At 42.0% G+C, this 27,495-nt stretch overlaps 5 protein-coding genes and 1 long non-coding RNA gene across 6 annotated transcripts; 2 read left to right on the forward strand and 4 right to left on the reverse strand.

Moving 5' to 3' along the window:
- Positions 1-26: 26 nt before the first annotated feature.
- On the reverse strand, positions 27-2,325 carry LOC308116288 (uncharacterized protein). Its single transcript, XM_080474385.1, has 5 exons — positions 2,151-2,325; positions 1,635-1,743; positions 1,078-1,188; positions 888-966; positions 27-775 (listed from the first exon to the last, which is right to left on the reverse strand). Exons 1-5 carry the CDS (start codon positions 2,261-2,263, stop codon positions 663-665), a joined length of 525 nt encoding a protein of 174 aa, XP_080330511.1. The 5' UTR covers positions 2,264-2,325; the 3' UTR covers positions 27-662.
- An 868-nt stretch (positions 2,326-3,193) lies between these two features.
- On the reverse strand, positions 3,194-3,696 carry LOC308123843. Its single transcript, XR_013936263.1, has 3 exons — positions 3,592-3,696; positions 3,424-3,500; positions 3,194-3,323 (listed from the first exon to the last, which is right to left on the reverse strand). It is a non-coding gene; the product is annotated as an uncharacterized lncRNA (long non-coding RNA).
- Positions 3,697-4,428: 732 nt separating this feature from the next.
- On the reverse strand, positions 4,429-12,827 carry ccdc39 (coiled-coil domain 39 molecular ruler complex subunit). The gene is made up of 20 exons (XM_080488205.1): positions 11,388-12,827; positions 10,591-10,710; positions 10,323-10,469; positions 10,054-10,212; positions 9,836-9,928; positions 9,335-9,463; positions 9,016-9,207; positions 8,830-8,933; positions 8,613-8,745; positions 7,869-8,063; positions 7,603-7,767; positions 7,378-7,515; positions 6,947-7,155; positions 6,519-6,642; positions 6,285-6,444; positions 6,090-6,196; positions 5,628-5,768; positions 5,367-5,546; positions 5,188-5,276; positions 4,429-5,012 (listed from the first exon to the last, which is right to left on the reverse strand). Exons 1-20 carry the CDS (start codon positions 11,496-11,498, stop codon positions 4,802-4,804), a joined length of 2,907 nt encoding a protein of 968 aa, XP_080344331.1. The 5' UTR covers positions 11,499-12,827; the 3' UTR covers positions 4,429-4,801.
- On the reverse strand, positions 11,793-16,924 carry dcun1d1 (DCN1, defective in cullin neddylation 1, domain containing 1). The gene is made up of 8 exons (XM_080488217.1): positions 16,791-16,924; positions 16,375-16,503; positions 14,827-15,040; positions 14,563-14,731; positions 13,971-14,101; positions 13,799-13,881; positions 13,612-13,708; positions 11,793-13,533 (listed from the first exon to the last, which is right to left on the reverse strand). The coding sequence occupies exons 2-8, from the start codon at positions 16,441-16,443 to the stop codon at positions 13,457-13,459; spliced, it is 840 nt and encodes a 279-aa protein (XP_080344343.1). The 5' UTR covers positions 16,444-16,503; positions 16,791-16,924; the 3' UTR covers positions 11,793-13,456.
- setd9 (SET domain containing 9) lies at positions 16,727-17,533 on the forward strand (the record flags this gene model as incomplete). Its single annotated transcript, XM_080488227.1, has 1 exon — positions 16,727-17,533. The coding sequence occupies one exon, from the start codon at positions 16,727-16,729 to the stop codon at positions 17,531-17,533; it is 807 nt and encodes a 268-aa protein (XP_080344353.1).
- Positions 17,534-20,151: 2,618 nt separating this feature from the next.
- Positions 20,152-25,448, forward strand: eif4a2 (eukaryotic translation initiation factor 4A2). The gene is made up of 11 exons (XM_080476279.1): positions 20,152-20,414; positions 21,246-21,303; positions 21,908-22,040; positions 22,304-22,443; positions 22,844-23,012; positions 23,086-23,195; positions 23,494-23,637; positions 23,949-24,086; positions 24,194-24,283; positions 24,518-24,597; positions 24,669-25,448. Exons 1-11 carry the CDS (start codon positions 20,386-20,388, stop codon positions 24,811-24,813), a joined length of 1,236 nt encoding a protein of 411 aa, XP_080332405.1. The 5' UTR covers positions 20,152-20,385; the 3' UTR covers positions 24,814-25,448.
- Positions 25,449-27,495: the final 2,047 nt, after the last annotated feature.

Consider the following 27,495-nt stretch of genomic DNA (forward strand, 5'->3'; position numbering starts at 1 on the left):
ACAAATAATGCTCATGAGAACAAATTCTGAAATCAAACTTTTGTTTTCATGTTTATTGTCTATTTCCTGCATCATTCATCAAATAACATTTTTCCTCACAAATGAAAATAAAACATCCAAACAATTATTTAAAGGAAAATGGAAGAAATGGTAATCCGTATTGGAAAACTATAAAATATTGCTGATGCTGTGTTAATACTCTCTCACACACAGACTTCAGGTAAAGTCAAATTAGTTTTTTGCTCCATTAGAATGGAGAAGAAAAACAAAGCCAGGGGGAAATAACATAAAAAATATAAAAGTCTTATGTTAGAAATCTAAAAAGATCAGGTCATTAGTAAAAGCAATGCAACCGTTAAAGTCATATTTGTTATAAAATGAATAGTTGCTTGAGTGAAAGGCAGCAACAAACATGCTTTGTTTAAAAAGAAAGTCGGTGCATAAATACTAAAAGTCTCTTCTTATGGTTCAGAGAAGAGAAAGCAGACTGTGTGAAAGGTTCATAACAACATACGTTATGTTTCCATGTTTACAACACTTTATAGGTCTTGTCCTGTCAGATGAGGATTTTTATGAAAAAACTGATTTAAATGGTTTATGATCGACAAGTTGTAAGACAACACAATAAGAAAAATTGCAGTTACAGTCATAAAGTGATGGAATCACCCATGTGCTTTCTTCTCTGTTGACAAGGTGCAGTTCACCGTTTCAAACTCGGGGCAGATCCACTTGTTGCTGAACTGTTTGTATCCTTCAGCATCAATCAGCTTACTTCCTAAAGAGAAACAAGCATTGCCAGCCGGATTCAATAAAATAAAGAGCATCTCCACAGCAACATACTGTGTATGACACACTCCACTCTAAGTGTCTAAATGTCTGATATTTACCATCCATCAGGTTCTGCAGGCTGCAGAAGTTTGCGCCGTTATCTGCTGAGCCCTTGGAGAGCTCAGACACTGCTTCCCCCTGTAGAAGACATGACACACAGGAGTGAAACACTCAATCCAAATATACATCTCATTTGAGGTTTTTTGTGCAGTAATGCATCCATATTTGTGTTTGTATAGTTATACGTACGGTCACTTTACAAACAGTGGACTGCTCCAGGAGAAACTGAAGGTCGCTCACTTTCTTTGTCGCTGGAGACGTGTGCGTGGCTTTGATCAGGTAGGGACCCGATGACACGAGCTGGCAACACATTTCACATCAGGTCTGACAGGAAGTCTGAACAACGCACAACTCAGAGCTTGCTGAGGAGCCACAGTGTGGTGTAGTGGTCGGCACTGTCATCTCACCACAGGAAGACCCTCTGCTCAGGGGCGTGCGTGCGTGCGTGCGTGCGTGTGTGTGTGTAATCGATGACTGTAAAAACTGCTCATGTCGTTGTCGATTCAGCTACTCTTCATCAAAAGAAGCTTGTAATACTATAGTCAAAAGATGAATACTTAAATGCAGTTACTATATAGTTTACTTTTCTACCACCACACTGTCACTCAAGTGTCATCAGTCACCGTGAGAAGCAGTTTTCAGAGATTTGAGAGACTCGTAGATTAAAGCTGCACCCGCTGGTACAGAAAATAAAGTTTATTTAAATTTTTTTTGTATGGTGGTAATAGAAAAGGACATTTTCTGACCTCATATGAGCATCTCTCCCCCATGTCCAGACAGCTCTGCTGGATCTGCCAGGCATTGATCTGGTGCACCAGCGACTCATAGACGTCGCTGCAGGAAATGCCAAACAGCCTGCAAAAATGTAGGTTTTCTCATCAACAGTTCTGCTACAAGATCAACTTTCCTTCCTACAAAAGATAATTATTATACAGTATACTGGAAAACACCCTCCTTGAATCCTATCCCTCATGACTACTGTGAGTCTCCCACATCAAAACTTTAAAACTAACAGGAGAAACGCTCTAACATGCACCGAACCCCCTTGAGACACTGTGTCATCTGCTTCCAGTCACACGCTGCTGCTGCGTCTGGTCTGGAGACAACAGATGAAGCTCAAACATTAGTAATCTAATGAAACAAGTTCTACAAAGCAGGAACAAAGTCCCCTTTGTAACCAGTTTAATTCAAGAAAATGGTTCATTAATATTCAGAATTATCAAGTAAATCATGCATGAATAATCCAGTAAGTTCAGTATTACCATTTGATTTTGCATTGTGCTGTGCTGTCTGCCAGAGAAATGGTGAGCGTGGTCCCGAGGACGACAGCTGACGCTACAAGGAGGAATCTCAGGTCCATCCTGAAGGCAGGCATTAGTGTAGGTCTCTGTGGAGGTGGATGTCAAGTGTCTGGACGTCTGCTGAATGTCTGCAGGATCTGCGCCCAGGGCTGTAAAGGGCAGTACGGTGTCATGCGGAAAGCTGGAAATGGAGCCATATTGATTAAACACGGACCGCAGCATGGAAGGAGAAGTTGAAACAGGAATGTAACACAAGACACACAGACAGTTATTCTACAATTAGGCACAGCTGGAAGGAATTCATGGTCACCTAAATGAGGTATTTGTACTGTTGGGCTATGAGAGGAAATCAGAGTGCTCAGAGGAAACCTACATACACACAGGGAGAACATGCAAGCTTCACACACAAAAAGCTGACAAGCCTTTTGAATTCTGATGATTTAGTCTGCTGAGTTTCCCACTTTTGAATAGAACTGGTCTTTACTGTGAATTTTTTTTTATGTATGGTCAATATAAAACATTGTGTTTCCGAGTCATTTCATCATTTAAAGAGCCTTAAATTACATTTTGAGTTCAATGAGGTTGTGAATTAACTCTAAAAAAGTTCTGGAAGTAGATCTTGAACACTTTTGTTGACCGTTTAATAAGAAGTAAATCATTTTGCTGGTAATTGAGAAGCTTGCCAGCTATTTATTTAGATTAAGAAACTATTATAACATGCAACAGAAACAGGAGGAGAGGTAATACTTCAGTCGGGTACATGTTTCTCTTTATTTGCATTCCACATACATAACATGTAACGCAGTTTTCCACGCTTTGCATGTGAATCAATTACTGAGAATAATGTGCAGCAGTACAGAGACCTTGACGTCGAGTTGAGCTTTTGAGACAATTCATTTCTGTTCATATGACTTCCTCTATCTTCTGTAAATAGAAAAATAAATAAATCACGCTTTGATCACTTGAATTCCGTCTGTGAATTTATCTGATGAACCAATCAAAGAGTCAGCCTGGTGATTCACATAATCGTGAGGCTCATGAGAGGATTTTTGTGAGGTTTCAGGCTCTGGTGATGTTCTTCAACGTCAGAGTGAAGTTCACGTCTGGGTCCAACTGCCGGATGATTGCATGAAGCTGAAAGACAAACGCTGTTTAATACACTTTGTATACAATTTACACAGAATCGATGATAAACATTTGTTGGGGTGAAACTCATTTTGTGCGCAAGAGGTACCTGATTTAAAACTGAAGTGAAAGTCGCTTCATTGAGCTCAAGAGCCGACTGAACAGTTGCCTGAAGGATTGCCACAACTACACAACACATATAGGATCATACATGTGCAAAAACTATTAAAACTCATATTTAAGTGATTCAATTGTGATTTTAAAGTGCTCTTCTCACTGTTTGCTGAACCAGGCCTGGGCAGAACAGTCATTGGATTCAGGGACTGTGAAAGAGGGGTGAAATCCATTGCTGTGGTACCCGTGGTCGAAAAGGGAAAGTATGCTGGGGAAATACACACAAGTATTTATTTAATACATAGACTCAGTCAGGGTCTCCTTTATATTTTCTGAATGTGTACTCACTGGTCTGTGCAGCACATGAAGACAAACATCCAGCAAACAGGATCAGCAGCAGCAGCATGGTCAGATTTCACTCCCAAAAAGTGAAACGGGTTTAAATCTAATGTTGAAGAACGTCCCATCTGCTGCCAAAGAGTATCTGGCTACTTTTGTTGAAAACTAGGAAGAGACTCCTTTATACAGAGGGTGTGGCGTGATTACAACAATACAGTGCCCTGGAAGAATTATCTGAGGCAGAACAAAGGAGGGAGGGAGGCAACCTAAAGCCTTCAATGTTAAATGAAATACCAGGAACTGATGAATATTTCTTAAGAATATTTATTAATTTAAAATTAGTTTAACACAAATTCTCATATTTAATAGTGCGTCTTCCTATGTTTGATTGGTGTCATTGAAAGATAACCAAACAAAATAATCACCTGTTGATGCGTTTTTGTTTTGGGCCTTAAACGCTAAACCAAATGATGTAGATAGGGAAGATAAGGTTCTAGTCCATCAGAGGACAAACACAGAAAGACAGGCAGAACATGTAACTCCACCCAGAAACGCTCCCAAAGCCAAAGAAGTAATGAGGGCCAGAAGTTGTAGTTCAGGTCCATTGATTGCTGAGGACCTCAGTGGTATTCGTCCATTATAAAAAGCTCAAACATTTATTTGCTCCTTTTATCGGAGGTTTATTTCATACATTAAAAACAGGAATAGGAAAAAATGGCCAATGTGAGTCATTTTAGGAAATCAAAGGACAAAAAGCTACTACAGTCAGCCCATACACTCAGATTATATCATTTTTTTATAGGCAAATTTAATAAACACAAACAGATTTGACCAATTTTCAAAAGGCCAAAACATATTTAGATTTTAATGAACAAGTTAAAACCCAGAACAACACAATGCCACGCCACACATAATCCTCAACACACCATAAATTGCATCACAGCTCTTTTGTGCACCTGAGACTAACTACAATCACAGACAATGGTTTGTTTCATTCTTTAATGCAATAATGAAGAATAATTCGCATGAAACATTCAGGGAAGCTTCTTTCTGGACTTGCTGCTGCTTCTGCTGCTTCTGCTGCTTCTGCTGCTTCTGCTGCTTCTGCTGCTTCTGCCGCTTGCTGAGCCGGGACATTTGGAGGTAAGGGAGGTTGAAGGAAGCTCCAAGGCCAGGTCAACCATATTAACAGAGCATGGTGGTGCAGTGGAGCTGCAGCTGCTGCTGGCTGAGGACACCGTAGACCTACAATGGGGAGGGAGCGCAGTAAAGTCAACACACTGACATCTGCAGTCTGGAGTTAACAACTCATACAGATGAAGATCAATGTGAACTAATCTGGTTTGTGATTCAAATAGGGAAATGTTCTTCTTTAGTGGAGGTAATGATTTAATAACCACGGGCATTCATCAGGTCTGACCTGAAAGAGGCCAGGCTGCAGGCCGAGCTGGCCTTGGAACTGCGGCTGCTGTTCAGAGTGGACGGGGGAGCGGGAAGCGAGAGGCTGGCCTGTAGGAACCAGGAGAAAATGTCAAAGGTGAGTCACAAGCCAAGTCTAAGTGCTTCCTCCTGAAGAAATGCTGTGTCAGACATGGATACCTGCTGGAAATATCTCTCCAGCACCAGCTTGAGGTCGGGGTGGTTCTCCATGGTCTCGCTCAGCATCCTGTCGAAGCCCCTGCTGAATTCTCTCAACTCCTTCAGCAGAATGTCTTTCTCCTCGAACGTCTCAGTCTTCGTGTTATTCGCCGAGCGAATCTGTTTAATCAGCTGTGAGCACTGGCAACAAGAGAGACGGTGCAGGATTCGTTATGTGATACCTCACCCGACTGGAAACAGTGATCCAGTCAAACATGGAACCTGTTTTGTGGCTCTGTGGATTTTCTCCAGCTGGGAAGAAATTTCTTTATTCAACTTTGCGATGGGCTGCTGTTTGTCTTTTATCTTTTCTTTCTCCGCCTGCTCCTCCTGGAGCAAAGTCTCCAAGGTGTCGCTCTTGTCCTGCAAAAAGACAGCAGCACAGGCACACCCATAAGCCCAAACATGTCCAGCATTTCCCAGAAGAGCCCAGACAATCCTGGGATGTGGTGAAGACACAGAGTAACTCGTGCTCAGCCAATCATGTGAAGTGGATTTCTTCTGTCGCACTATAAAATTGTTGACTTGTTATTTCAGCGTTATCTGTTGCAGCTTTATCACAATGAAGGAAAGACATTCTGTCCTCCATTTAAATCAATAATGTGTCATTTTTCACACTGTTCTCTTTTCAAAATGCTCAATCAATGGATTCCGCTTAACATAGAATAGAAAATGTCCAAAAACCTGCAGGTCCTTCTGGAGTTCCTTGACCTGTTTTTCCTTGTTTCTCAGCATCGCTTCAGCCGCCTTCACCTCTTCTTCCAGCCACAGTTTATCCTTGAACTCTGGACCTTAAAAAGGCGATCAGTGAAAGAAGCTCACCTCAACGTTCAAAGCAGCCACATGAATTAATCCATGAATACTGATAACGTCGCTCACTGGATTCATCAGCTCTGCTGAAAGCTTGTCGAAGATGAGAGTTATGGTGGCTGAACAGCAGGTTGCCGTTGTCCAGAGCTGTATTTTCAAGCCCCGTCTTCCGGATTTTGGCATCCAGAGCGTCGCCTCTCCGCCTGAGCTCCTCGGACTCCAGCGCAGCCTGGAGAAAAGCATACGGCCGACTTTAAGTCTCACCCTGGCCCGCGTCACGATTCTCCGAACGTCGCCTCTCACCTTGGTGATGATGTAAGCCTGTGCGCTCGACTCTTCTTCCACAGGAACCGACATGGACACGGTCATGACCTCGAATCGTTTCTTCATGATGTCAATCCTGCGCAGCTTCTCACTGAGCTCCATACTGAGACAGTCGGCCAATAAATGAAACGTTCATCTGGCAAATTACTCAGACAGTCGGTGGTGACAGATTTCTTTTCTTTTAAAGAGGTTTTATTTGTAATGCCGTGTGAAGTGAAGCACAACAGTTACACTTGTAATCATTTTATGATTCTTTTTTTAAGATGTAGACTCCTGTATTTACAAGAAGACACCAGGGAGAAGACCTCCAACACACCACAGACATGGAGGCCAACAGTAGATACGAACTTCAGAGAAAATTAAAAACTACGACTGGACACACCGGAAGTCACACTGGAGGTGGATACCTGAGTCTTTGCCTCTCCTGGTCACTGAGATTCAGCTGCCGACGAAGCGTATCTCTCTGGATGTTGATCTCATCCTCTCTCTCTTTGATGGCTTTCTGCAGCTCCAGTTTTCTTTTCTCCGAGGACAGCATGCTGTCTTCCTTGTTGTTGAGCAGATCACTCAAGCGCGCCACCTCCGTCTTTAAGATCTGGCATCGCACCATGCATTCCTGAAAAGAGCACACAAGGTTCACAACATAGTGTATCACGCTGCAAATAATGATAGATGTTTTTTCGTTTGGATTCTTTAGGTTTGTTTGTTTCTTGTTTTTGTTTGTTCATTTCAAAGCACTACTGTCTGAAGATTGTCTAGTTAGCTGAAGACTGGAATTCAAATGAAGTTAGTGGCTCAGGGTGGTATCAGAGTCCATGCGATACAGTCAGGAAGTTACCTCTTTCTTCAGTCTGAGAGTCGTCAGATTGTTTTCCTTGCTGTTACAACATAGCAGGAGCTGATCCACTGTGCTGGACAGAACTCCCTTCTGTGCTTCTGACTTGTCAACCTCCTTCTTCAAGCGGCGGAGAGCATTCTGCCAGGAACAAGGATTTATTTACATGAGAAGAAATTCCACTGTTTCACTGGTGCAGACTGATGCGGTTTGAAGTAAGAGACCGACCTCAGAGTCTTTGAGTGCATTGTGAAGGATATTTGCTGTTTCCTTTTTCTCCTCTAGGTTTCGGGTCACTTCAGAGATTTTCATTTCCAGCGTTTGTTTTTCATCTGAAGACAGATCACCTTGGAGAACTGCCAGCTTTGCATTCAGCAGTTCTATCTGGGCAGACTACACAAAGCAGAGGGGAAATAATAAATGTTTACAAATGAGTTGAATGTCAATAATTGTTTCTGTTCATCAATGCGAGTGCCGTGTTTTTGTCCGCCTGCCTGTTCGATGACGGTTGCCTTCTGTCTTCTCAGGATCTTCTCCAGTTTTTCGTGCCGGTTGGACTCGTTACTTAGGGTTGACTTACTGTTTGAAACCTGAGAGATTAAATCCTTTTCTTTTGCCTTGAGAGCCTCTAATTGCTGTGTGGCAAGAAACAGGTCCTGGCTGTTGTTACGCAGCAGGACATCCAACTCCTGCAGCAAAGCGAAAGGACGAAAGTTACACAGCAGCTCTGCATCAATTAAAGTTAACATATGGACTATAGGATGCAAATTCTGCTGAGCTGGTTAAACGGCAGGACAGAAAGTGAATCCTCTGGATCCTTCAGCAGCTCCCTTTGAGAGTTGCCACACTATATATCTTTTCCCTTGTTTGTCAAACTGGTATCTTTGAAAGTTTGTTCTATCATTTACATTATGAAAACACAGGAGAATATATATTTTAACTTTCTCTTCAGATCATTATGTGGAGGGGGTGAGGTGGGGTTTGATGGGAGGTCTGTGAGAGGAAGGCGGGGCTCCGTTTTCTAACATGTGACGCATGTTCAAGTTTCTAACAAATCAATTCTCTATCCAACAAACCTGATCTGAACATCTGAGAAACAAAAACCCTTCGTAACGCGTTTTATTTTGTTTTGTTTCTAAGGATGCACTACGTGCCTCCGTCATGTTGTCGGAACTTTCTTTCAAGCGGCTTCACAGCAGATAAGTGGTTTCCTGATCTTGAGTGGTTGGAGCGCTCACCTTGACCTGCTGCTCCTCGTCCTTGAGGAACTGGTCCATCTGAGCGGCCCTCTCTTCCTCAGTGAGGGCCGTTTGAGTCACAACTTTCAGCTTCTCCTCCAGAGCAGCGTTGTAGGCGTCTTGCTCCTTGAGTCTGTAACGTGAAAAGAGCTCGACTGATGAAGAATCACCGTGTTAATCATTAGAGAGCGACAGAGTGCCGTGAAAATTCACTGACTTTTCATTGTTGTCCTGAATCTCCGTCTTCATTTTGGATATGCCAGACTTCAGAGACTTCACGTTAGTCGCTGCTTTGTGCAGCTCCCCTTTGCAAAATCCCACCTGCATGACACGTGGAAATGTCTTTACTCTCACCATATGAGGGTAGATCACTCTGAAATTCATTAGACTTTAAGAAGCTGACCTCATCTTGCAGACAGCGGAAGTTACTCTCCTCCTCCATCAGATCCTGCCGGAGTTTAATCGACTCGTGTTTGGATACGTCTATTTTCCTTTTTATTTCCTTGTTGTTCTTCTTCTGAGTATCAAATAGCTGCGTGATCTCGGTCAGGGTGGCAAAGTTTTCTCTGTACTTTGCATTGGCCTGGGCAAGTTGCTGGAACGATGGAAGTACAAGAATGATATTTATCAAATGCACTCTTCGGGCTTCATTCACATTGTTTATTTGATTCAAAACTTCTGTCAGTGTGTCTTTTATCAGCAGAATCAGTGAGACACTTTACCAGCGCACACTGCTGCGTCTCAGCATCTCGCTGCTTCGTTTGCTTGATGGTGTCTTCCCACGGCTGGACGAGCTGCTGAGTCTCCTGGTAAGTCTTCCGCAGGTTCTCTGTACCCTTGTCCAAGGCAAACTGATAAGAAAGCACAAGTAGAGAGAATGGGGCGATGACAACAACCATGCAACTAAACAAATACCTTATCTTGTTAAGTAACCCTAACATTCCGTCACACCTCATAAGACACAATTACCCAGGAAGTATTGAACCTATTGCAGGAAAAACAAACACCTGTTGCTGAACGATTACTGAAACAAATGAAAAAAATGTCAAATTGCTTTTTTTAATTTCAGGATGTAAAGTCTAAAAAGTGGCAATGTATCACTGACATTGTGCATATTCTGTGAAATAACAGACATTTACTGTGCCATTTTAGGCTAAGATCAAGGACTTATATTCCTTGCTCAGCATGGTTTAATCATGTGTAAGAAGGTTTCCTCACATTACCTGTAAACATTTGTTTTCAGTCAGCGCTTTTTCAAACGCTTTGCGTTTGTCATTGACCTCCAGTGTCATCCTCTCTATAGCCAGAGTCAGCGACTATATGAGGAGAGATTGGAAAGCATGCTTTAGTCATACCAAGGTGAAAAAAACATTGTTTTGAAACTTTCATTTGTTGCTCAACACAGAATCATTGAACTATGGCAGGAGAGTGGTTTCCTTACCTTGACCCTCTGGTCATCCTTGTGGGCATACTTCATAACAGCCATCGTGTCTTCGTTCTGTCGCGCTGACTCCTTAAAAAAGGCCTCCATGGTCTGTTGGTCCCAGTTCATCTTTTCTTTAAACTCTTCTAGTTTCCGATCGGTTTGGAAGATGCGGTTCTGGGTAATCAGACAGAGGGTGGTAAGAACTTTTTGTCACAAGCAGTGTTGTATTTCTGAGCTTGCAAACATTGGAACAAAACAACTGCAATAGATTTTTCCTCAGACACCTCCAAAGTTTCTTTTCTTTCAGCGATAGATTTTAGTTCTGTCTTCATCCTGATGACTCTCCTTGACAGGACACCTCTTTTTCTGTCTGCAAGGGCAGCAAGGTCCTTCTGAATTTCTTCTTCTCTTTTCTTCACTCTGATCAGAGCCTGTGTGACAAACAAACAACACACTCGACATGTTGACTGTTTTTTTCTCTTCCAAAAGAAACCCACATAAAACGTGTATTGATATATATGTATATATATATATATATATATATATATTCACCTCTGTGTTTCTCAGCTCATGATCCAACCCCTTCATTGCTTCAGCTATCATCAGCTTTGTATCCCTGTTTTTTTCGAGTTTCATGTCCGCCTCGGCCAACAACATCTCTTTTTTACGAATCTGATTTTGACAAAGTCAGGAAATGACAATTAGTTACCATTTACATAAAATATTGACACACTGACAAATTAAAATTCAGGGTTTAAAAGACTAAGCGATGGCCTTTCCAACAGCCAGTCCTGTCTTGTGCCGCCCCCTGGCGGCTGGAAGAGGCAGCACAAAGCCACCAAACACATTCTGCATAATTCAGTCGTATATGTTGTATCGGATGACATAAGAAAACTTGAACCACTTTTTAGTATACACCTAATAGATAGGATAAAACAGTGTGAGAATGTGCTTTTATTTTCAACAAGATCTTTTTTTTAAGTCCACCTCAGGGCAAACAGAGATACCCACAATAACATGACAATGGTCACCGGATAACATGCAGTCTGTGGGAGGAAACAAGAGAATCCAAAGAAAATCAACACACGCACACACACACACAGAGAAAGACTCTCAATGTTCACTTTACATAGATGTGCCAAGATGGTTGTTTTTGGCCGCTTGTGTTCCGCAAACACGCGTTGGAGAAGGTATGCTCTCTACTGAGTGCCCCTTCAACTTGATCATTTATTTCCTTTCTCATTTTTTAGGGACATTTTTCTCAGTGTTTGAATCATATTTCCACGCACATCGGCCGATTTTAAAACAACAGTTCCTTGGTCAGTCGTATTGCACTTGGCCTCACTCACCTCCTGGATCTGAGCCATGGTTGCAGCGTCCACCTCGGGGACAGCATAGCGTTTATCCCAGCCCATCTCTAACTCAACCTTCTCGAGAATGTCCGGGACACAACTGGCCATCTTGCTGCGTCTCTCTGCAGCGGCTCCCGCAGACGTTCAAAGGGACATTACTACCGTGATATCGCCGCAAGTGAAGCTTCGCTTCTCGGCAATTTGTTGCTCCGTTTGGTTGTTTGGTTGACTGTTGCCCGTAGCAATGGAAGCCGTCCTAGTGATGTCATGAAAAAAAAACTAGAACTGGTCCAATCGACTGTTTGCACTGTTTGGATCTTCCATCTGTGCAATAAAGTAATAAAAAATCTTTAAAAAAAGGAAAAAAAAAGCGACATTTGTGATAAATTTGTCAGTTTTTTTAAGGATTTATTCAAAACAGTTTAAAAGATTTCAAAATGTTAAAAGCTACCGGAAAGTCCTAAAAAACTTCACATTTTGATATTTGAATGGTTCAAACCGGTTAAAGATTGTAGGAGAAGGAAGGAATTCACTGGTTTTTCTTGTTCTTTTTACATAATTCATATTCAACCCATCCCAATTCCTGCATATCTTCCTCTTCCTCATCATTGATGCCAACTTAGGATAAACCACAAGTCCGTTTTTAGGCCACACAAGCAAACACAAAATTTCAATGTAGTTAATAGAGCAATACATCTTATATTGGATCTGATGGAGGTCAATGCTCACTTTGTATAAATCTACTTAAATAATTTATGGAACTTATTGTGGGGCTGGGTAGGAGTGGCCGTCTCTCAATCCAAGGGTTGCTGGTTCAATTCCCCATCACCACCACACGTCGACGTGTCCCTGAGCAAGACACTGACCATCAAATTGCTCCCAGTGGATGGATTGAGCATCTTGCATGGAAGACGCCTGCATTGATGTGTGAATGAACGGGTGAGTGTCATCACCAGTGTGCAGTGCTTTGGGACTGCTCAAGCGAAGGAAAAGCTGAAATCCATTTACCTCATCATGTGTGGTGGATCAGTGGGGAGTACTCTTGCCTCACAGCAAAACAAACATTCTTGGGTTCAAACCCCAGCCAAGCCTTTGTGTGTGGACTTTCTATGTGCTCCCCATGTCCATGTTTCCTCCAGGTACTCTTAAGTTTCCTCACACGGTCCACAAACATGCCTGTGAGATTAATGGGCCATAAATTGCCCCGAGGTTTGAATGTGTGGATTGTCCGTCTCCGTGTTTGATGGACAGTGACAGTCCAAAGTGGATTTAGTTATTGGCACATCGCATGAATGTGAAGTGCCCAGTAATCTCGAATCAAAGAGGTTCCGTTAAATTAATTTATAAGATTATTCATACGTGAGACGCTTCAGTTTTGATCCATACGCTTCACATTAGATACCATCGGTCTGCATCTTTTTTGCAATAAACCTGAGAGAAGTGATTTCGTTTTGGTCTTTTTTTTAATTTCAGCTTGAATTCAACTCTTTTAAGGCTCAAAAGCAGATGGGCCAATCTAAAGATACCAAATCAGAACATTTATTTCATAACAACATTTGTTTAAACAAACACCAATAAGCTTAAAAAATTACAATCAATGTTTTATACCAAGTTGTCACTCAAATGTTTCGTAAAACAGAAATAAATCAGGAATGCACACTAGTATTAAAATTCAAAGAGCTCGAGAACAACACCCCTTTGTGAACCCTCAAGTTTACATTATTTTCAAATGAGTTTATCCATCTGCTTTTGGGTCCAAACACATCAAAGAATCGGATGGATCATGATAGTGACTCCTCTCTGTTTGGCTTGAACGCACACACAAAAAAAAAAAGCCCAATACTTAAAAGTTCCATACAATCACAAGCTGACCAACAAAGAGATATGCCTTTTTTTATATATGTACATTCAGTATATATATAAAGTCTCTGCTGTGAAAAATATTTCAGTCCTGAGGGTTGAAAAGGCAACATAGTTCTCAGCTTGGTGTGGTCCTGTTGGACTCCGGTCACTGCGTTCCCTATATAGTGACGACCTCACAGATGTTTCCTCAGAGAGAGCACCTGCTAAACTGTCGTGCTTTTGGTCCCAATGTGCGGCCGAGCAAACTCCACAAAGTCGTCAATAAGGACAGGCCATGCACCTGTTGATGAAACAGACGTCGTGGGCATGATCATGGACAAGACGAACATTTCAAAATGTTCCTGCACAGACTACAAACCTTCTTCATCGTAATTCGACATGTCGTCTGTGATCATTGTGCTGAAGTCCAGCAAGAGATTCCAAGTGTCCTTAGGAATTGATCTTTTGTGGTGCTCCTAAAGACGACGTAGAAATAAGTTCAATGGGAAAGAGTGAAGAAGACAGTTGCATGTTAACGGTCACTTTGAAAGAGGATAGTAACTCACGACTAGAAATTTGTTCCACAGGGCCAAGAACTTGAATCTTCCAGCCAGTACTAAATTCCAATACGCAATTGCCATTTCTAAATCTGGGAAAAGAAAAAGCCAAAAGTAGGTTGAGATAAGTGCAACCAACAAAGAAAAGAAAGCTATCTGATGAGCATTAAAAGATGCTTACCCAGACCTTTCTGACCAGGATTCTTTGCAAAATTAAATGTAAACTGATAAAAGTCCTTAAACTTCCCCTGGTCCTTCAGCTCCTGCTCCATCTTTGGCAGCTGAGCTTTTAGCTTCTCTATACTGTCACAGCTGCGGAAGCAGAAAACACGACTTTCATTGTCTGCTGCACAAAGACAAACATTGCAATGTGGATCCATTCATTTCAAGAAATCATAAATGAATAAAGTGCAGATATATTGGGTTGATTTACCCAATTTACAAAGATGAAATGCTCAAACGTGTGGACAATGGCTGCGTTCACAAATGTGTCTCTCTCGTCACTTGAAAACAAGACAAATCTACATTTAAAGCAGGGTCTCTTCCACCACGCTGTAATCATTTGACAGACGAAACACAGAGAGGAAGCAAAGAAGGACAAGCTCTATCCTATGGTTTGCATTCTGTAAGCCTTCAGCCTGACATCTCTAAATCTTGTCAACTTTACCTCCAGGAGTCAATTTACTTGCTTTTTCTCCAAGTTTCATTGTTAAACCTCTGTGACATAAAAGGTTCCTCTTATTTGTTTGTGACATATACAAGTACGTGCTCACCCCTGTTCCGCCATGCCATCGATGAACTCCTGTTTTGAGAACTCGCATTGTGTTGCTGCCCTGAACTTCCAGGCTATAAGGAGGACACTTATGCTGGCCGGGTCCAAACCCAAGTCGTCACAGAACTGTTGGATCCCATCGATGCCTATCTTGTTGTCGTCATGAGGATCTGAGTACAAGAAAACCAGACAATTCAATATCAAATTATTCCTCTATTATGTATGAGATTCCTTGGAAAGTTTTTATTTTTAACCATTTCATTACCTCTGTATCTGTTGTACAGCTGGTCAAGCTTCTTCTTGTCTAAAGCCCCTTTAAGATTTGAAACATAGAGCTCTGGACTTTGAAAAAACTTGTCTGTGGCAACATCTAGTTTCCAGTCATTCTGTGACAGGCAGGTCACAGCGGTCTTCTCATTGGATTGTGTGAATATCATGAACTGACGAACCTTATCCTTCTGTGAGGACTTCAGCTTGTTCTGGAAAACACAGAAACAGAGCAAAATGAAACACGGGTAATAAATCAAACGCTCTGTTACTCGAATGCAGCCACTATAAAATAAAATGGATAAAAGAACTATGAACCCCCCCCCCAGCTCTGCTCTGTGGAAAGAACAAAGACGGACTGGGCCAAGCTGAAGACAATATTATATGAAAATCGGATTGAGCAAAGATCTAAGTAGCTTTAAGTTTATAATAGGAATATGTGTGGGAGTACGTTCAGTTACCAAGGTGCTGAAACCTCTGTTTTTAAGATTTAAAAAAAAAATGCAGTTCTGACAAAAAAAAAGACAGACGGGCAACACCTTCTTGACACTTTGGCCAAAAACACACATGCACACACTGGCCTACCGAGCAGATAAAAAGTGATAAGACCAGACGATTATACACTATGCTATGTAAGATTTCAGTGAACACTGCCAATGATACAGGGCTGAATTCATGATCCCGACAGACGAGGGATCTGCTGACTGAAGGACATTTTGCTGGAATGATTTGAGTTAGTTTGCTCTAGAAAAGGGGTCATAGCAATTGAATGCAAAGCTGTCCTGGAAGATAACATTTATCATCTGCAGATCAATAACATGTCTGTGAATGTAGTATATAGTGTCCAACAAGGCCTTAAAGTAAATAGATTTCAACTCAGCTCAACATCTTTGGGAGATTTTGGACTCGTGTGTTCAACCCAACACCACGTGAATAAATACATTCATAGAAAACCTAACGGACTTGGAGAATCGATGCTGACGGAGCTTTTGGAGAGACGCGATGACCCACATCTCACTGCTGTGCTGTACGATTACTTGATGGCTTCAATACAACAGTTACAGTCATATTACTGCAGGGGCAAGAATCCAAACACTAGAAAGAAGGCACTTTGGATAAGCTGTCAGCTCTGTGAACACGTAAACACATTAACACTGGAGGACTAGCAACACTATGCTACCCTGACTGCTATCACCGAGCTGCTGCGTTAACTAGCAGCTATCTTAACATGGAGAACACCAAACGAGAAAGTGTAGTGACAAAACAAGCCTTGCAGTATATTCGCGATGTCCCAGTGAAGTGTCTAAGTTTGGTTGGAGTTGGCTTTACGGTTCGCGAAACCAAACGAGTTGGCTAACCACACCGTGTGCTAGTTAGCTCAAGGCTAACACGGGGAGCTACGTTTGTTTTGTGAGAGTTGTGGCGATTTAATGACCATCAGAGCGAAAATCTGACCCGGTTAATAACTAAGTTAGTGACACATAGTGCGGAGTGGTGCCCTGGTTGTTTCGCAGTGAAACAACACTTCTAATGAAGGCTTTCTTACCATGTTTGTGTTTGCCGGACTCCCTCTTCGCCCATCAAGCTCGCTAATGTTAGCCCGGCGTTCAGGCATCCGGTTGAAGCTTCGCTTTTCAGAACAAAGTCAACAAACGTTCGCTCCTGATCGATAATACTTCAGAAACAGTAGAAAAAAATGATGAAGATGACATTCAGTATCTATGTTTTTACCATAAGACAACTCAAAACTGCATTGTATTGAAATCTGCAATGCCATAGAAAACGCATCATGACACTTTTAATAAGTACTCGGCTTTATTTTGAAAAGGCTCACAGGAAATGACTGTCTTGTTAAATCAAAAAAAAATTCAGCTGTGTTAGAACTGTCACGGCTCTGCATGTTTTCCTTCACCTTAAAGAGATTGTGGAACAAATGGAAATCGTACAGACACAGGTTTGTACCTTGGGTCGCGTTGAACTTGTCTAAAAATGAGAAAACCCTGCGGCAGGTGTCGGAGCCCTCTAAAGACAAACTGGTCCCGGATGAGGAGGTCTCACGGACTCTGCTGAAGCTCTTCCGAGTCCTGCTCCGGAGCCGCGGGGTGAACCGGCAGATCTGTGCAGGACATCCGGTGTGTGCACGAGATGTCATGCTGCAGTCTCTGGGGTTCTGCATTGACCGCAGACCCAGCTCGGTCCCCTCCGCGGGGACAGGAGTGTTTGTCACCAAAGGTTCTGTGCCCAAAGGAGTGACAGTGGCCATGTACCCTGGCACTGTCTATCAGCCATACGAGCCCATTCTGCTTCAGTCCATCAGAAACCCCTTTGTGTTCAGGTGCATCGACGGCATCTTGGTGGATGGAAATGACAAGGGACTCTCCAAAGTGTTGTTCAGGTCTTGCAGTGGCAGGGACAGGATGGGCCCTTTTCTCATGAGTGACACCAGCTGGCTGACAGACTGTCCCCTGAACCCGCTGGCTGTGGGTCAATATGTGAACAACTGCTCCAACGACAGACCGGCCAATGTCTGCTACCAAGAGTACGACGTGCCGGACAAGTTTCCCATAGAGCTCCACCAATATCTGCCCAACGTCAACTACAGCCAGGACGCGGGGAGGACTGTCCGCTGTGTTGTTCTCGTGTCCCTCAGAGACATCCATGCAGGGGAGGAACTCTTCTCCAACTACTACACCATTGTGCATTAAAACTTTCACTCCAACTCTAAATATATCCCCATTGTTCCTCCTCCGAGGGTGATGATTCAGACATATTCTTTCGTACAACCAGCAATAAACTGGAATAAATGCAAAACATTTCTTGTGCGGCCTACTCACTGTTGTTAATCACAGTTTAGATTTTACAATCCTATTCAGAATTAATTCAGCATGTGAATCTGGGGGATCAATGGGTTTATCATAATTAAAGGAGTAGCCATTCTGCTGTAACTGTTGTGTGTCAGAAGGCAGCTTCGAGGTTTTGCAGTTTCTAGTTGTGTGATGATGGTTTAGTTGCCAATACTCTACGTAGATTTAGCTGTCAGTCTATGTGGCCGAGGTTTTAGAACATATATCTGTCTCTTGAGAGTGATATCTCTCATTTTAGAACTTGAAAACATCCTTACGCTGCCTACCACAAAATCCTCCTTTAAGAATTGTCCTCGGTATTTTAATGATTTATAAAGATCCTTACATTTTTTTCAAGCCGAGTGAGAACAAACTTGCATGGTTCAAGTCCAGACAGAGACTTAAGAGTTTGCATGATGTTTGCAGCTGTATTGAGCACACGTTTGGTCGAAAGTTTCAGCCCCACCCTCCATTTGATTGTAAAATTCCATCGATCACTTCAAGCTTATCAGAAGGTTTGACGTTCAGTTGTGTGACAGTGGAGGGCAAGAACAAGATAGTTGTTGTTGTTTTTTTAATGCTGATTGACTCACAAGTCCACCCTAAAATTATTGTACTTCAAAAAATATCTCCTCTGTTATTTAAAAAATAAAAGTAATGGGGCCCTCAGCGACATGCAGTGAAAACTGAAGTAATCACAAATATAACTCAGATAACAGCAACACAATGAAAATCAGTAGATCACAATTGCCACTATTTGTGTTCTAATATGAGTGTTTATTATCTAGTTGTATAACCTTTACAGAGGTCTACAGTTGAAATAGTGATATTCACACCGTACATCTTTGTAACTTAGAGTTACCATCGGGTCGTGGGCATTTACTCAACAACGTGTTACAAATGGAGCCTTCCCCAGATTTCCCTCCCACAATGGGGCTTTTGAAACATTTTTGACAAACCTGTAATCCATAAGACAGGTTTGTCTGTCCAATTAAGTTTTCCAGGATGCATTGTGACATCCAGGTGTGTCACTTTTAATGTGTTTCTCAACACATTGCAGTTACACATCACAAGAAATGTACACATATATATCTATTTCAGCTTATCTGTTGGTGTGAGTTTTTGTTTTTGATTGTGTCCTATGTGTGACTCTCTTTTTTTTCATTTGACAGGACTCTTCCCAAATTATTTGTCTGAATTTTGTCATTTTGCATCTTTTTGGGGCGAGTTTGTGTTTCACTTCTGGAGAAAATAAAAACAAGACTTATTCTAAATCGTACTTTAAATGACCATAATGTGATAAAAGATTAAATAATTCAGATGGGGTCTGGGGCAATGCATATTGAGAGCACTTTACAACCAAACCACACACCACAAGGACAAATCATAACAACGTATGATACTCACATAAATTATTTTCTCTCTCTCTCTCACACACACACACACACACACACACACACACACACACACACACACACACACACACACACACACACACACACACACACACACACACACACACACACACACACACACACACACACAGTCTATAGTGATTTTGATTACTACCAAAATTTAAAATGACTCAAAGAAGGGGACAAAAAAGAATTTACTCTCAGAGAATATCACTTAAGGGGATACTGAATGTGGAAAAATATGTGAAAAATGTTTATATACCAATCCATAGATATTATGAAATTTGCTTAATGGTGTAAATGTTGAACAGTTTGGCATAAAATTCAGAATATTTATATGTACAGAACTGAAGATTGTCCCAATAGCATTCATTCATAAGGGGGGGGTGTTTATGTGAAGTTGGTTGAAATGATAAGGTCAAACATTCCTGAGGGAGCAGTGGTTAGTGATCTCACCGCACAGCGAGAAGGTCTATGTTCAAATATTGGTTGAGCCTTTCTGTGTGGAGTTTGCGTGTTGTCCCTGTGTGTGCTTTCCAGTTCCCTCCCACGGTCCATAAACATGCATGTGAGGCTAATTGGTGTCCATAAATTGGCCCTAGGTGAGAATGTGAGTGTGTGTGTCTCTGTGTCTGCCCTATGGACTGCTACTCTATCCAGATGTAAACTGCCTTCGCCCAGAGTCAGCTGGATTTGGCTGAGCAGGATAAAGGAGAAGGTGGGTGCATTTTTTTATTTCAAATTTTGGTAATCCTCAATAAAAATGATTTTTCGGAGGATACCCTTTCGATCATTAAACCCCTTGAGACTGGCTCCCTGATATGACCAATCCAGGAGAAAAATCATATTAATACTCCTATTTTTTTCCATTGTATTTGAAAGTCTTCCACGTGTTGCCGTGTTAAATCCACTGTGATGGAGTGTGTTTCAGATTCGGTCTCAGATGAACTCGCGCTCTTGTCTCCAAAGTGTTGCACAACCTTCATGTCAGGCCGAGTTTTGACCTGTTGGAGACGCTGTAGCAGCCTGCGCACCCTCCGATACTGCAATATCCCTCCGCCGGTCGCTATAGTCTGCGACAATCTTCAAAATATAGACGTTAATAGAGGACGCCCTCCTAAATAAAATAACAGGAATGAAAATAAGTGCGATTCAAAAATTAATATGGCCCCCCAATAGATTCGGTTGCCTACTGAAGTGAGCATTGAGTTCTTCAGTGAAAATAGTCCGTCCGCATAAAGGCGGTTGGCATCGCCATCGACGATCTTTCCAGTCGCATGCCGAAGTTGGGAGCAGACCATGTCTAGCGATTCTGCTGATTTCAACAGGTAAATACTCCTCATTAGGTGATTTTTAAAATAGCAGTGTGCGATACTTTACTATAAGTACGTGCACAATATCGACGTGCCTCCTATTAATAGTGACATTAAGTAATTTTCCGGCTACAATGGGCCTTAACTCTCGGGGTAACGTGGTTGCTAATGGTTAGCTTTGTGACCAGCTCTCTAATCGAGCCGTTAAAACAATTTGCATCGAATATGGTCTTTACTTAACACCATAGTTATCGGTAAAGCAAACGAGAAGATATTGCAGTTGCTGTCGGAGCTGCTGGTGGTCTTGTTGAGTGGTCTTGAATGGACCTGCGGCCAGCCTGGGCCTGGTCCTCCGCTGAAGCCCGTGTTGGAAGCGCAGGCCCGACACAGTCCGACATATTGGCTAACTGCAGCTGCAGTAGAGCTCCTTATTGAGATATATATCTTATCAAACGCGTGTATTTATTATTTTTTTAAGTCACAGTTAGACCGAAGTAGTAGGTGTGTGAGTCTCAAACCTGACTAAGTTACGTAAGACGGTGCAGGTAGTGGAATTTGACACGTTTGCATAGTGAGGCTCTGCGTGGTGAAAGGGGAGCTTCATGGCGTGACCTGGGCTGGCCCCCCCCCCGATCCGTGTGTCTAATGTCTCCGGGTGCAGGAAAGGTGCTGGTTTTAGAGGAACCGTCGACGAGCAGCGTGCGCATGATCGAACACGTGGCCTTGAGTCAGCGTGTTGGCGGCTACCTGCGTTCTCTTATCCATCTTCCAACGCTTTCACCAATTTTTGCTCTGGCCAAGATCAAATTGATTTGCAACTAAAATGTATCTTTCTCATTTCAACAGCTCAAGAGATGGAGACCATGGGAGGCCAGAGGGAATGGAGCCTGATGGTGTTATCGAGGTAAAGAGAAGACGCACTCAAGTTAAATAACTAGGCTAAAGTGCAGGAGCCAGCCTGGTAATGTGTTGAAGACAGCTGTGGGCTGATTGCAATTCTTAAAGTATTCATCAGAAATTATTAAATATTTAGTTTGCATAAAATTTCTAAAGGCACTACTTTTATATGCAAGTTTGCTGTAATGCAATATTTAATCTACATCTTGCTGATCTTCACTTAATTATTCTATTGATGGGTCATTTTGCAGTCTGAGACTACAAGTAACTTTTCCTTATTTAGAAGTTTCATGTAACTATCAATGCACAAACCTGGCCGTTAACAGATTAGCTTTGCTTCTTACCAGCAATGTATTTGATTGTTTTAAATGAAATTATCATTGTGTTTAGTCCTAGGGGAGAGGTCTGATTGATTTCACCCTTTGCAAATATGACAATATTAAGAGGTGCTCTGAGCCAAGCCAGTTGTACACATGTAGCCATGTCATGCCACCATGTGTTCATAGTGTAACATAGATTTAATCGCATCACTTCATACCACTATTAGCTGTTAAAACATCACGATTCAGCATAGTCACTCACTGACAATCTACTGTATTCTGACCACTCAGGGCAACTGGACCGAGATTACGGACAACTTTGATGACATGAACCTGAAGGAGACTCTTCTCAGAGGAATATATGCGTATGGTTTTGAAAAGCCATCAGCTATTCAACAGAGGGCAATTATTCCTTGCATCAAAGGTATTGCTGTGACATTTTTGCCAGAGCTGGGTTGTATATATTTGAGTGAAATGATGCTTTACCATCTTTCGGGACTTACCCTATAATGGGGATAACCTTTTTTCATACTGATCACTCAATTCTGTCAGTCATCCAGGTTGGCATGGCTTATTCTGCATAAAGGCCAGCTTGTAGATCTTAAATATTGTGTTGTGGTCCAGCTTTTCAGCCTTTTAAAACAGTCAATTATCTTAAATGTTTTTGTTTTCTCCCTCGCGTTCAAGGCTATGATGTTATTGCCCAGGCCCAATCAGGCACTGGTAAGACGGCCACGTTTGCCATCTCAATCTTGCAGCAGCTGGAGATTGATCAGAAGGACACTCAAGCGCTGGTTTTGGCTCCCACGAGAGAGCTGGCTCAGCAGGTATGCTGTTCCTGAGGTCTCGGTAACCTCAACAGTGTCTCAGACCTAGGCAGCACACTGAGGACACTGATTCAAACCATAAGGTACCATCTTTTCAAAATTTTCAAAATTCTGCAAATTTGAAACAATGAGGATTCCTCTTACGATTGGTGTAGTCTCTGTCCATGGCTGCATCGATCTAAAAGGTGATCTGGCTTGATTGAACTGACTCTTTTTATGCATTTCTGTGGAAAACTGTGACATGATGGCATACCATCTTTCGGGACTGACTCTTGCTGTGGAGAGTTTCTTTTGTTTTACTGATCACATTGAACAGTTCTGCACTTGTGTTTGGTCTGCCTTGTTTAATCTTAAATCATCCTGAAGTTATTTTCTTTTTGTTTACTTCTCCACTCAACAGATTCAGAAGGTAATTCTGGCTCTGGGTGATTACATGGGAGCAACATGTCATGCCTGTATTGGAGGAACTAATCTCCGACATGAAATCTCCAAGCTCCAGAGCGAGGCCCCTCACATAGTGGTGGGCACACCTGGACGTGTGTTTGACATGCTCAACAGGAGACATCTGTGTAAGTATTGTTCCTGTTGCTCAGAAGCTCTGCTGTCAACTTAAGTTGAGATTGACAGTAAATTTCTCTGCAGTTGCAAAATGGATCAAGATGTTTGTTCTGGATGAAGCTGATGAGATGCTCAGTCGGGGGTTCAAGGATCAGATCTATGATATCTTCCAGAAATTGAACACAAACATCCAAGTAAGTATCTTTAACACGCGTGCTTCATTTGACTAATGTTGTCCTTCTGCATCAACAGAAGTCTGCTATAATTGCATGATTCAGAGTTTCTGTTTCATGCAATAATGCTAGCAGAGCTCCACGTGGAAGAAGATCAATGTGCACTGTAACTGAAATTGAGATGTGGTCGAACCTCTTTCTTAATGTTCGTTGGCTGTCGTCTCAAGGTTCAGTGCTACAGTTAGCATTTGAAGTGTATTTCACTGCATCATTTGATGTTTGTGATATGTTATTGAGAAATGCCTTTCTGTATTTTCAGGTGGTCCTGCTCTCTGCTACCATGCCTGCAGATGTGTTGGAGGTGACCAAGAAGTTCATGAGAGAGCCCATTCGTATCTTGGTGAAGAAGGAGGAGCTCACCCTCGAGGGTATCAAGCAGTTCTACATAAACGTGGAGAGAGAGGTTGGTGTTTACTGTCTGCAACATTCTAGAGTTCACTTCTCTTCAAAGCACCCTGCTTGAGCCAGACCTTTCAGGTTTAGCTCATGTGGGCGTGTGAGTACGGGTACACCTGGGAAGGAGATAAAACCCACAGTGTTGGAAATGAGGTGAGGAGGGACCTCTTTCTTAATGTTCACTTTCCTTGGTCTCAAGATGCTGTGTTACACGTGAAAAGCTCACTTGATGTACGTTGACATGTGTTCTAGTTTGTAAACCTGTTCAGTTGACTATTTTCCACATCTTAACTTTTTGCTGTTTATTGGTCCCTGCAGGAGTGGAAGCTGGACACTCTGTGCGATCTGTATGAAACTCTCACCATCACCCAGGCCGTCATCTTCTTGAACACTCGGAGAAAAGTCGACTGGTTGACTGAGAAAATGCATGCGAGAGACTTCACAGTCTCTGCTCTGGTACGATTCATTCTCCTCCTGAGCAACGTTTGATTCAATGACCTGCAGCTTGACGGCTGTTGATGTTGCACTCTGTCTCTGATTGAAGTGATTCCCTTCATTTACAGCACGGCGACATGGACCAGAAGGAGCGTGACGTGATCATGAGGGAGTTCAGGTCTGGCTCAAGCAGAGTCTTGATCACTACTGACCTTCTGGTAAGAAACTTCTCAAACTTGATCAGTTTAAAACCCAAAACGTTCTGAGTCCTGCAGCCGTCCCTCAATGACCAAGCAGTCCGAACTTTTGGGACATAAAGGCTCGTTCTCCACAATGGGTTCTTCTATTGTAGGAATCTGTTACTTAATTTCGGGCGACATTAGCATTTACACTCTACTGACGAAATCAGCCTGTGACTTGTCATGTCCCTGAATCTTCTTTCTTGCTCTCAGGCTCGTGGGATTGACGTGCAGCAGGTTTCCCTGGTCATTAACTATGACCTTCCTACAAACCGTGAGAACTACATTCACAGGTGAGTAGAATGACGTGGCTTCGCCCCTCAAGTTGCCGACACACCTCTAAGGTGACTCCTCTCCTTTGCAGAATTGGTCGCGGTGGCCGTTTTGGCAGAAAAGGAGTTGCTATCAACTTTGTCACTGAGGAGGACAAGAGGATTCTTCGAGACATCGAGACGTTTTACAATACAACTGTGGAGGAGATGCCCATGAATGTGGCCGACCTGATTTGAGCCCTGAGATTCTCTTTTTGTTTTTTAAACGCAGTGATAGCGATCGTCCACTTGCATTGTGCTTATATTATTCGAGGGGGGAAAAAACTTCTCAATGCTAAACTTTGGATCAGAATTTTGGAATGTGTTAAATGCGAGGTGAGTTCTCTATGGTGGTCTCCTCTCGGACAGTTGTAGATTCTAACCTCGACAGCTGGCTGGTTGGAGCTGCAAAGCCATGGGTTCTGAAAACATTGAGGTCTTTATTGGGTATTTTATTCCATGTTCAATTAAAATGTGTGTATTTGATGTTCTCCACCATTTAGTAACTTACTTGTGGACTAAAAGGTATAAGTGCTGTATAAAGTCTGCAAACTATGTTATGCTAACATATGTGTGGTGTTTGTGGGCTTGCTTGATAGAGGCACCTGCCATATTATACTGTAGTTTCACTTTTTTATTATATTTTGTGAATGTGTTTAAATGTACCATATTTTTTTTTTATCCCACTTGCTATATATCACGGTTACTCACTGGTTGGCCGTATTTTGCTGACGTGATTTTACCTTCCCAGAGTATATTGCTGTTTGTTTGACTACTTTTCAGATTTCCTCTTCCTTTGAATTGTATCTTAATAAACTCATATTGCTGTAAGTAAACTTGCTTCAAGTCCTTCAAAACATGTTGCTACAGAACACAAACACAACACAGTAGTGTTAATGTGCAGAGGTGGAAAGTATTATATTTACTTGCAGTACGGTAAGTGACTAGTTTGTTGCTTGCTTGTACTTGATGTTTTGAAACTATTTTAGTAGTTTAAAGTATTGTACTGCGCATCAGTAAGGATACCAGATTTAATCAAATTAAGGGAGTTGCTATCTGGCTAGACTAATGGCAGAGACTTTATTTTGACATACCCCAATAGGAACACCGTGGCGGCACTGCAGCAACATCACTTTTCACTCCCTACTGAACCTTTGAATGGTGGATATCCTGGACTGAGCAGACAAATCTGCGTGAGCAGACATGAACTCGACACATGAGCAGAAAGTCTGCCAAGCACCAATAACAGACACATTTCAAGCTGAGCAGATGCCAAAACGGCCCAAATCTTTGGGCTGGACCCGATTATCCAAATATTTGGTCATTGTGATTTCTGGATATTAATTTAAAGATGGGATTAATTACTGCCTCCCTCTGCTGTGATCCTCTCAGCTTAACTTTCTCTTTTCACTTGAATACACCAGGGGATCAAGCATAAGACCCATGAGTCAGACCCAGACCTCAAAAGACAGTCCAGCCGACAAATCCCCCAAGTAAGTTTCATATCAGAGTGCCTCAGTCTGTCTTATAAACATGGTGATGGTACCGGACAGTAAATGTTCTCTGGGTCTTTCAGGGAAAGTCAAACCACTTGTGACTGTCGACCATTTTGCGTTCTAGAATTACAATTTCACTGCCGTTGCTCTTTAATTTGAAATTTTAACTAACTTTTACTCTTGTCCATTTTATATGAGCTACTTTTTACTTTTGCTTGAGTATGTTTTTCAACTTGTACTTTCACTTGTACTTGAGTGAAAGTTCATCAACGTAATTGTATTTTTACTTGAGTAGAATATATCAGTACTCTTTCCACCTCTGTTGATATCTGAAGTATATGTATCCTGCTGAAGTATGAAAAGTTTGAAGTGATTCAAATGTACTGTTAAGAGTTGGGGCATGGCTCCACCTGCTGGTGAAGGTGTGGAAGTCTTGAAAGTCAAAATGTAGGACAGTTCCTGCGGTTATACGAATCAACAATAAAATACCTGACGTCTTATTCGTTGTTGGAAGCTCGAATCCCGGCACCAAGAGTGTTTTGGTATTCTTCCTTCATTTCCACCACTGAAATACTTGGGACCAATGTCAGCAGCTCAGGTCCAGTATTAAGCAAATGTCAGATGTGTCATTCATTCTTCACTGAACAAAAATATAAATGCAACACTTTTGTTTTTGCTCCCATTTTTCATGAGCTGAACTCAAAGATCTAAGACTTTTTCTATGCATGCAAAAGGCCTATTTCTCTCAAATATTGTTGACAAACCGGTCTCAATCTGTGTTAGTGAGCACTTCTCCTTCACCGAGATAATCCTTCCCACCTCACAGGTGTGGCATATCAAGATGCTGATGAGACGGCATGAATATTGCACAGGCGTGTATATATAAATCATTATTCTTGGTTCAGTTCTAAAGTGATGCATTCAAGTACATCAGCATGTGCAACACTATGACACTTGCATGTCTGTCATCACTGACCACAAGTCCTGGTTCTCTTGATTTATGTGCACAAAGTCACACCCGTCCAGCTCGAAGCACGCTCGTCTCTTACTGTCATTTCCTCTTCCTGATGTAAGTGAAAGAATTGTGTTACACCCACGGCTAATGTGTATAAAAGAAAAGAAATTGTGTTACACCCACGGTTAATGTGTATAAGCAATAACGTTGTGTCCTTTTGGTTCATATTGTCTTGTTCGGCAGCATATTAGCAGCAGGTACGACTGATTGATTATTAAAAATTTGTTTTATTAATTTGATCGGGACAAATCACATTAAAGAACAATTATATACAAATACAAATTGTACACAAATTGTAATTGTGCCATATTATAGCAAAACTGCTCATTTAAAATCTGTAGTCCCAAGGCAGGTCACACAAGCAATACA

The sequence above is a fragment of the Lipophrys pholis genome (assembly GCF_963383615.2).
Source record: "Lipophrys pholis genome assembly, chromosome: 1".
NCBI classification, from domain to species: Eukaryota; Metazoa; Chordata; class Actinopteri; order Blenniiformes; family Blenniidae; genus Lipophrys; species Lipophrys pholis.